Source organism: Astyanax mexicanus, chromosome 17 (assembly GCF_023375975.1).
Source record: "Astyanax mexicanus isolate ESR-SI-001 chromosome 17, AstMex3_surface, whole genome shotgun sequence".
Lineage (NCBI taxonomy): Eukaryota > Metazoa > Chordata > Actinopteri > Characiformes > Acestrorhamphidae > Astyanax > Astyanax mexicanus.
In genome coordinates this window covers 37162797-37173279 of record NC_064424.1, presented here as the reverse complement: position 1 = coordinate 37173279, position 10483 = coordinate 37162797, and the positions used below count along the sequence as shown (strand labels likewise).

Sequence of the window (10483 nt, the reverse complement as noted above, 5' to 3'; positions counted from 1 at the left end):
AAGTGAAGGAGGGGAAGAAGGAAATGGGGTTAGAAGTAGTTAGTGTGTTAGAGGTGTTAAGAGAGTAAGTGCTCTTTGAAGAGCTCTGTCTTCAGGAGTTTATTAAAGGTAGTGAGAGATTCTCCTGATCTGGTAGTAGAAGGTAGTTAGTTAGAGGTGTTAGGAGAGTAAGTGCTCTTTGAAGAGCTCTGTCTTCAGGAGTCTCTTAAAGATAGCGAGAGATTCTCCTGATCTGGTAGTGGAAGGTAGTTTGTTCCACCATTGGGGAACTCTGTATGAGAACAGTCTGGATTGCTTTGTGTGAGTGTTTGGCAAAGCGAGGCGACGTTCATTGGAGGAGCGCAGCGGCCGGGAGGTAGCGTAAGCCTTCAGGAGTAAGTGCAGGTAGGAAGGAGCCTGTTCTGTCATCACCTTGTAGGCGATTGTAAGAGTTTTGAATTTGATGCGAGCATCAACTGGTAGCCAGTGGAGCTCAATGAGCAGCGGGGTGACATGTGCCCGTTTTGGTTGGTTGAAGACCAGACGTGCTGCTGCATTCTGGATCATTTGGAGTGGTTTTACTACGCAGGCCGGGAGGCCAGTTAGCAGGTCATTGCAGTAGTCGAGGCGTGAGATGACGACTGCTTGTACCAGGAGTTGGGTGGCCTGTTGCCTCAGAAACTGTCTAATTTTCCTGATGTTATAAAGCACGAAGCGGCAGGATCGAGCAACCGAGGCCACATGGTGCGTGAAGGAGAGCTGGTCATCAACCATAACACCCAGGTTCCTAGCAACCTTTGTCGGTGAGAGAGAGAGAGAGTCGATGCTTATAGAGAGGTTGTGTTGAAAAGATGGTTTTGCTGGTATGACCAGAAGTTCAGTCTTTGAGAGATTTAATTGAAGGTGATGCTCCTTCATCCAAGAGGATATGTCAGAGAGACACGACGATATCCGTGCAGAGATTGAGTTATCTTCAGGTGAGAATGACAGGTATAGCTGGGTGTCATCAGCAAAGCAATGGTAGGAAAAGCCATGTGAGTGGATAACCTGACCAAGAGAGGCAGTGTATATTGAGAAGAGAAGGGGACCCAGTACCGAACCCTGGGGAACCCCAGTGGATAGGGAGTGGGCTGAGGACAGCTGTCCTTGCCACGACACCTTGAACGAGCGCCCAGTGAAGTATGATCTGAACCATGACAGCACATTGTCTGAGATCCCCATGTTTGAAAGTATAGTTAGGAGGAAGTCGTGGTTGACCGTGTCGAAGGCGGCCGAGAGGTCCAGCAGAATGAGCACTGAGGACTGGCCTGCAGCTCTAGCAGTTTTCAACGCTTCAGTCACAGACAACAGAGCCGTCTCGGTAGAGTGTCCTTTTTTGAGTCCAGATTGGTTCTGGTCCAGGAGGTCATTCTGGGAGAGGAAGCCAGAGACCTGATTTAAAACTGCTCTCTCTAGTGTTTTAGAGAGAAAGGGTAGTAGTGAGACCGGTCTGTAGTTATCAACCTGGTCGGGGTTGAGAGAAGGCTTTTTAAGCAGTGGTGTCACATGTGCTTGTTTGAAAGCAGTTGCAATAAAAGCAATAAAAGTAAGGTATTTAAAAAAGGGTTATTTTAATTGCAGAGAGCCTGTAAACCACAAAAAATCTGTGTACAACTGCTTTCAGTTTATCAGTACATCACACTTTTTAACACTATTGGTAAAAGGCGGATTCGCTGATTATGCTCTTATCCAATTTTATTCATTTATTTATGACAAATTATTTGTTTTAATCAGGTTGTGATTCTGTCAGTTGTGTTTTCATTGTATCAGAATTTCATTAAGAATATTTCTGAATGTTTAGTTGTTGCCTTTTTGGAGATGCTAGGTTTTTGTTTGACTGTGACTGTTTTTCTGATGCATTGTGTCATGTTTTTTCTGATGCATTGTGTCATGTTTTTTCTAAATTGTATACAGCAATGACTGCATAATAAGCATGGACACTGTGGCTTTATTCCCTTCTTTTCTATTACAATCAAAACTGAAATCCCAAAAACTTTTTTGGCCATGTTGAATTTGCAACATTTTAAAGAGCTTTTCAATCTGGATATCCAATCTGGAGAAAACTCCGGCTCACAACCAGCTTCTGTTGGGAACTGGTTTTGGTGGTTAAGCTTAACTGAAAAAAGTGATTATTTTACATTATATTACATTACATTTATTTGATACGAGCAGCAACTGGCAACCAATGGAGTTCAATGAGCAGTGGAGTGACATGTGCCCATTTTGGTTGGTTGAAGACCAGACGTTTCTGAATCACCTGGAGTGGCAGTTTTTTAATGCTTCAGTCACAGACAACAGAGCTGTCTCGGTAGAGTGTCCTTTTTTGAATCCAGATTGGTTCTGGTCCAGGAGGTTATTCTGGGAGAGGAAGCCAGAGACCTGATTTAAAACTGCTCTCTCGAGTGTTTTAGAGAGAAAGGGTAGTAGTGAGACCGTTCTGTAGTTATCAACCTGGGCGGGGTTGAGAGAAGGCTTTTTAAGCAGTGGTGTCACATGTGCTTGTTTGAAAGCAGTCGGGAATACACCAGAAGTTAAAGAGGCATTGATTGTGTGAGTGATAGCCGGAATGATTGGTTTGCAGTAGGTCTGAAGGAATTGGGTCAAGTGGACACGTAGAAGAAGTGAGGCAAATGTTTCAGCTGTAAGGCAGGTAGATGGAGGAGGAGGTGTAGGACTGAGTAGTGATTTAAATGTAGTAACTAGTTTCCGGGAGTCTGTGAGAGAGCTGATTTTTTAGTGATAAAATTCAGCTTTAGCAGTAGTGAGGTTGGCTGAAAAAGAAGCCAGGAGCAGTTTTTTAGGTCTGCATGATTTTGCTTTTTTTGCCATTTTCTTTTAGCAGTTCGGAGTTTGGAGCGTAGTTCCCTGAGTGTGTCATTTTTAAGCCATGGCTGCGGTTTGCTTGAGCTAATGGCTGGAGATGTAAGAGGACAGAGGTTGTCATTTATCATTTACATTGAGTGATGAAAATGAGCCTAGTGTAGGCATATTATCAGTCACCAGCGAGGAGTACTGTTCTGCTGAGAGATCTCGAAGATTTGGGCGGAACGAGACGTAGGAGTAGCTGTTTTTTTTTTTTTAATATGAACATTGAGTTGCATGGAGTAGTGATCCGTTTTTAATGTAAATGTTAGTGTTTTAATGTAATATGGAATATTTTCAAACATTACTCAACTACTAGGTAAACATGTGCGGTCAGATATACATTCAAGTGGGATTTTAGATATAACTTCTTTTCTATTGGCTGCTGGCACCATCTATTGGCATCACTCACCATCTGTGTGTAGGCATTTTCCCCAGGCTACCTTAGGTAAACTTGTAGATTATATATTATAATTAAATACCTGGATTTGATGTTGTTGGCTGTAAAAGCAGACATCATTTTGTGAGCTGCTAACTGTGTTGTCTGTGAGCTATACTGTTCACTCTGTAGCATTTTCTCATTTGAAGAATATTTAAAATCTACAGCATATTTAGATAAACAAAAAGAAGACTAAATACACCTTACCATACAATTTGATGTAAAAATTATTGTACAAATTCATTATAAGTTTAATTCAGTTAATTAAAATGGAACTTATGCAGGCTTTCAGTGCAGGTGAAACATCATCCATACAGGTAAACTAGCTGATTAACCAGCTCCTGACCAATACAATGTTTTTTACATTGATGTTGGTTTTGCTGGACGACCATCTTGGTTTTATTTGTCATGCTGGTCAGTTAATTTGGTCATGCTGGTCAACCACCTTAAGGCCACTTTACATACTGGCCTTTAGTCATGCTGGTAATCCCGGGCATGCCGATCAACCAACATGATCATGATAGTCAAACCACTTTAGTAATTCTAGCCAACCAGTTTGGTCATAGTAGTTGTTTAAGGTTGATCATACCTGTAGACCAGCTCAACTACTTAAACAAAAACATACTGTATGCTGGTAAACCAGTTTATCCAGCTTAATGTGGCCAGTCTGTTCGTTTTCAGTAGAACTGATTGTACAGTGACGTTCCAGCAGTTAAAGTGCAGTTCATTTAAGTTCCACTACAACTCAGCTACATTTAATGCAGGTGAACGATCTGTTCCATCCAAGGCTGTCGGTCGCGGTATTCCTAAGTGTAGCAACAACTTTCAATCAATCAATCAACCTTTATTTTCACTCGGTAGATACATTGGGGATAGCCCTCATTTTCAATGCAGCCGAGCTTACATAAAATTAAAGGGATTGGAAATTAAGTTTTAATAATAAAAACAAGCAAACAATGTAAGATTTAATTAAGAAAAAAATTAAATAAATCAAAATAAAAGGATATGCAATTAGGCTAAAATAAATAAATAAATAAATAAAGGAATAAAATAACCACAATTATAAAAAATAATAAATAAAAAAAATTAAAGGAAGAAAATAAATGAAATCAAAATGCAAAAGGCCAAAAGTAAAAGAAGTAACAAAACAAATAAAAGGATGAAATGAATAAAATAAATAAAATAAAAGGGCTAAATGGTAAAACATAAAATTAGACAAAATAACTAAAATAAATAACAAGGTCTTGTTAAACTTTCCTCTTTGTTGTTTTGTCTTGTACTCTATGCTTAAAAAGCTGGTCCTATGTCTAAAACCAGTCACTGTTCCACGCCAAGTGTTGTATACTGTATGTTCTCTATGTGTTTTGTGTCTTTTGTTTCTTGTTTTTCATCACTCTGAATCCTCTCATATAGATACTGTGTATATCTATTCATTATGTGAATGCTCTAACATATGTTTTCAGAGCACATAACCTCATAATTAAAGTTGTAACTCTTTATGATTGATGGTATAGCTGAACTTGTAAAACAGTCTGTTAGAAACACTATAACGGCTCTAAACTCCTAATCAGAATCTTGGCTGTTTAATCAGTCTTTCTAAAGAGTCTGGTTCTGATTAATTGCCTTGTGATGCTGCAGAAGTATCTCATAATGCTCCCTGTAGCTCATCAGCTCTTCCTCTTGTGTCCTTGCAGGGATTCGGTAAACAAGTTGATGTGTCTTACATTGCCAAGCATTACAACATGAGCAAGAGCAAAGTGGACAACCAGTTCTACAGTGTGGAAGTCGGAGACTCCACCTTCACCGTTCTCAAACGGTACCAGAACCTCAAGCCCATCGGTTCTGGGGCTCAGGGAATAGTGTGGTGAGTACAAGTACAATATTAGTGGTAACTTGTTTTTCAACCTATAAGCCACTTCATGACTCACTTACTTACTCATGTCTTGTGACTTTGGCCAGTCTGTGTATTTGCCCAGTAAAATATAGTGTCAAGAAAAGAATGTGAATCTTTTGGAATTTCGTATGTGTTATAAAACGTGATCTGATCTTCATCCAATTCAAAGGTGTTGTCAAAAATGTGCCTAAATTAATAACACAGACAAATTATGAATTATGGATCATGGTTTAGCAATCTATAAGTGAGGTTGCATAAGATAAGCCTTGTGCAGTTTGAAACCTGTAAAAGGCATGGACTAGTTCTCTTAATTAGTCATGGGTGTGTTTGGGGCGTAACGTGAATCAGTGTTTCACTTGCCATTCCCTTTAAGAGCCAGGTGAACTCGGACTCTGGAGCGTTGATATCTTAACAGCGCTGCGCTTTTACATGCCTCAGCAGAGGATACTGACCTGCACGTTCATGATGTAAAGGTGTGCCAGCAGCTCATTTAATACAACAGCAATGTTATTTTATTCTTTATTCTGTTTATTGTTGAGGTAAAAGTCGTGTTTGCGCACTGCAGCGTGTCTGTGTGTGTGTGTTTAACCAGCAGCGGTGTAGGAGCAGCGCACGTGATCGCACCTGCGATACTGAGATAGAAATGGACTCTGAAAATGTACTGTTGTCTATGTTTGTTTCAGTCAGTGGTAAAAAGCAACACATCATTAATTTAACTGAACACTTGTAGTGTAGTATGTATTAGGTCTGGCAGACTAGATTTAGACTAGGTTTACTGTATTATAATATCTTTATTCAAATTAGAACATTGTAATGTGCTGAGATGCTTTTGCATATTCCATCTTGGAAAGTGTGTGTGTGTGTGTGTGTGTGTGTGTGTGAGAGACAGAGAGCGAGAGAGAGAGAGAAAGAGAGAAAGAGAGGGAGAGAGAGCCTGAGAGTCTTCAGCACAGTGACACTGTGTCCACAGTTTGGAGGAAAATAAAGAGTGGATGAAAGTAGTGGATGGCTCAAATGGTAGTCTGCTGGATGAGCCTCTCTGCTAAACGGCCATAAATCAGGGTGAAGTTGAACTGAGAAAGGTAGGATTTGAGTTCAGAGAAGGGAGCTTGAGTTTAAGGGAGGCTGAGCTCAGAGACGTGTGGTATGGTTTTGGGGTGGGGGAGTGGATGGGTGTTGTGCTAAATTATGCTAATGTTTTTGACGAGCTCAGCGCTCTTCACTGCCCATTATATAAGCCTCTGTCACAGGATGCTCCTGTCAGACAGTGTGACAGTGACAATCACTACAGACTGTACAGCAGCAGAATTTAAAGTGTCCTGCTGGTTTACGGCAACAGCAGCAGGAAGTTTGATTCTGCTCTGTGTTTCTGTTTGTTTAAAGAACACTGCACAATAACATGGAGATATTTGAGAAAAAGAAAATACAGGGAGAACCAATAATATATTAGATAATTGAAAAAGGATTATGGGAGACATTGAACTTAAAAAATATAGGGAGAATTTAAAAAGGAGTATGACCAGAACCTAATCCTATGGTCTTCAGTACTAATAATGGTCCTAAACAATGCAAGAACTTGATGAATCTACCCAGATACTACTGAAAATACTATCCTAATTGTTTTTATGTTTAAAAAATATTACAATTTCCTCACTGTTTTACAGTGAACTAAGCTATTTATATTTTATGGACTGGATTCACTGTTTTAATGTGAGCAGAGGCAGAGTAAATATCATATTCTTATTCATATTCTTCATCTTCATATTATTTAGAACCCTTTATGATACCTTGGATGGAGATATGCACTTGAAAGAAGAGGTATGAAAGTCAGCCGTAGCAAGACAGAGTACATCAGTGTAAATGAGAGGGAGACAGGTAGAACAGTGAGGCTACAAGGAGCAGAGGTCACAAAGGTGCAGGACTTTAATTACTTTAAGGCTCAACTGTCCAGGAAAACAGGGAGTGTGGCAAAGAGGTGAAGAAGAGAGCCCAGGCAGGGTGGAGTGGATGGAGAAAAGTTTCAGGTGTGATTTGTGACAAAAGGGTGGCAGAGAAAAATTTACATGGAGAAAGAACTGGAAGTGGCAGAGGTGAAGATGTTGAGGTTCTCCTTGGGAGTTACAATGATGGATAAGATCATGAATAAGATTATCAGAGACACAGCACAGGTTGAACAACTGGGAGGTAAAGTTAGAGAGGCCAGATGGTTTGGACATGTCCAGAGGAGGGACAGTTGGTATATTGATAGAAAAATCTTAGACATGCAGCTGCCAGGAAAAAGACAAAGAGGAAGACCAAAGAGGAGATATATGGATGCAGTTAGAGAGGACATGGAGTTAGCTGGTGTGAGGACAGAGAACATAGAAGACAGAGGGAGATGCAGGAAGATGACTCGCTTGAAACCCATGAACCCATGAAAAGGAAAAAGCCAAAAGAAAAACAAGAAGAAGAAGTATAATACCTTTACAGTGCCATGCAAAAGTATTCATACCCCTTGATCTTTGGTAGAGATGTTCCCCACAAGAACTCCTGTAATTGCAGTGAAAGGTAGCTCTAAGTATTGATATGGGGGGCTGAATACCAGTCTGGCCCTGTGTGAAAAAAGTTTTTGTCCCCCGCATGAATTAACTTTGATTAATCACACTTTTTGGAAAGCTGAGTTTAATTTAAATACTAACAACCAGGCCTGATTACTACCAGACCTGTAGAAACAAAAAATCACTTTTTTAATAGATTCTGTCTGACAACATGAAGCAGAAACAAAGATCTCAAAAATCAACACATAATGCCCCAGTCTGAAGAATCTCGCCTCAGTTAAGGTCAGTGTTAATGATATAATAATAAAAAAGAGACTGTTCAAAAATGGTCTCCATGGAAGGATTTCAAGGCAAAAAACAATTCTGAACAAAAACAACACAACGACCCATCTCACATTTACCAACAAACATCTTAATGATCTCCAGGACTTTGGGTAAATATTCTTTGTACTGATTTGCCAAAAGTGGAGCTTTTTGGAAGGTGTGTGTCCCATAACATCTGTTGTAAAACTAACAAATAATTTCAGAAAAAGATCATCATACTGAACGTAAAACATGGTGGTGGTAGTGTGATGGTCTGGGGCTGCTTCGCTGCTTCAGGGTTTGGATAACTTGCTGTAATATATGTTACTAGGACTGTTTGTCTGTTTACCAGACAATCCTGAAGGAGAATATCCGTCCATCGGTTCATGACCTCAAGCTCAGGTGTACTTGGGTTCTGTAGCAGGACAATGATCCAAAACACATAAACAAGTCCACCTCTGAATGGCTTAAAAAAACTAAATGAAGGTGTTGGAGTGGCCTAGTCAAAGTCTGATTGAGATGCTGTGGATGATCTTAAACAGGAGGTTCATGCTGGAAAACCATCCAATGTGTCTGAATTAAAACAATTCAGTAAAGAAGAGTGAAACAGAATTCCACCACAGAGATGTAAAAGCTTGATTGCAGTTGTTGCCGCTAGGGGTGACAAAACCAAGTTATTAGTTTTAGGGGGCAAACACCTTTTCACACAGTTCTAGATTGGTTTGAATTGTTTTTTTTCTTTAATACATAAAATTATTATTTAAAAAAGTGCTTTTTATATTTATTCAGGTTATATTTGTCTGATGTTAAAGTTTGTTTCAGTATATCAGTATCACAAAAAACAAAAGAAATATTTTTCACATATTATAATATAATATAATACAATACAAAATAATATAATGCAATTGCTAGAAAAAGTATGTGAACCCTTTGGGATCTGTATAAATTGGTCATTAAATGTGTTTGATCTTCAAGTCACAACAATATACAGTCTGCTTAAACTAATACCACACAAAATATATATATGTTTGCATGGTTTAATTGAACACAACATGTTAACATTCACAGTTCAGGGTGGAAAAAGTATGTGAATCTTTGGATTTAATAACTGGTTGATCCTCCTTTGGCAGCAAAACCCTCAAATAAACATTTCCTGTAGTTGCAGATCAGACCTGGATCATTCCTCTTCACAAACTGCTTCAGTTCAGCAATATTCTCGAAATATCTGGTATAAATCTCTTGAGGTCATGTCATGCATTTTAATTGGGTTCAGGAGGTCAGGACTCCTCAGAAGGCGTATTTTCTTCTGTTGAAGACACTTGGTTGTTGATTTACTTCCATGTTTTGGGTCACTGTCCTGTTGCATCATCCATCCTCTGTTGAGCTTCAGTTGGCAGACAGATGGTCTTAAGTTATCCTGGAAGATGTCTTGTTAAACTTGGGAATTCATTTTTCCCTTGATGATGGTAATTCAGACAACTTAATTTTGGTTTTATCTGTCCAAATATACTTAGCCAGTACTGCTGTGCTCTTTTGCAAATTTTAAACGTGCAGCAATGTTTTTTTGGACAGCAATGGCTTCCTCTGTGGTGTCCTCCATGAACTAGATTCTTGTTTAATGTTTTTCTTATTGTAGATTTGTCAACAAAAATGTTCAACAAAAAACAAAAAAGTATTCTTCCTCACCTCATTGATCCTTCTGCGCTGTGCTCTTGCAGTCATCTTTACAAGATGACCACGCCTAGGGACAGTAGCAACAGTGCTGAATTTTCTCCATTTGTAGACCATCCGTCTTACCGTGGACACATGAACATCAAGGCTTTTAGAAATACTTTTCTAACCCTTTCCAGCTTCATGCAAGTCAACACTTCTTAAACGTAAGTCTTCTGAGAGCTCTTGTGTAAAGCATGATTCACATCAAGAAATGCTTCTTAAGAGCAGCAAGCTCATAACTGGTGTGCGTTTTATAGGACAGGTCAGCTTTAACCAACACATCCAATCTCATCACATTCAGGCTCCAATTAGCTCTTAGAAAAGTCATTAGCCTAGGGGTTCACACACTTTCCCCCCTCACAGTGAATGTTAACATGTGTTAAAAACATGCAAACATATAATTTGTTGTGTGGTATTAGTTTAAGCAGACTGTGTTTGTCTATTGTTGTGACTTAGATAAAGATCAGAACACATTTAATTATTAATTTATGCAGAAATCCAAGTAATCCTAAAGGGTTCACATATTTTTATTGCAACTGTATAATTAGGGTTCTGTCTCATAATCCAAAAGGAGTTGGCTCACGAGGAACCGGCTCTGTTTGCTTTTAAACACGGACAGCAGGAGAGTTAGCAAGCTATGCTAAAAGCCAAGCTTTGGATTTATCTAAACAATAATAGCAATAATCTGGGCACTGTCACTGTCCTCCAATGAGCCGC

At 39.3% G+C, this 10483-nt stretch overlaps 2 protein-coding genes across 8 annotated transcripts in view; one reads left to right on the top strand and one right to left on the bottom strand.

The window, feature by feature from the left end:
- The window catches only part of LOC125782358 (cyclic nucleotide-gated cation channel beta-1-like), a 141632-nt gene that overhangs the window by 34242 nt on the left and 96907 nt on the right, over positions 1–10483 (bottom strand). The gene's annotated exons all lie outside the window — the stretch shown is intronic.
- Positions 1–10483, top strand: part of mapk10 (mitogen-activated protein kinase 10) — a 186094-nt gene that overhangs the window by 84288 nt on the left and 91323 nt on the right. For all 7 annotated transcript variants that reach the window (XM_049466100.1, XM_049466095.1, XM_049466094.1 and 4 more), the window contains exon 3: positions 5014–5183. In XM_049466100.1, coding sequence (XP_049322057.1) covers positions 5062–5183 — 122 coding nt within the window. In that variant the 5' untranslated portion in view covers positions 5014–5061. The remainder of the gene's footprint in view (positions 1–5013; positions 5184–10483) is intronic.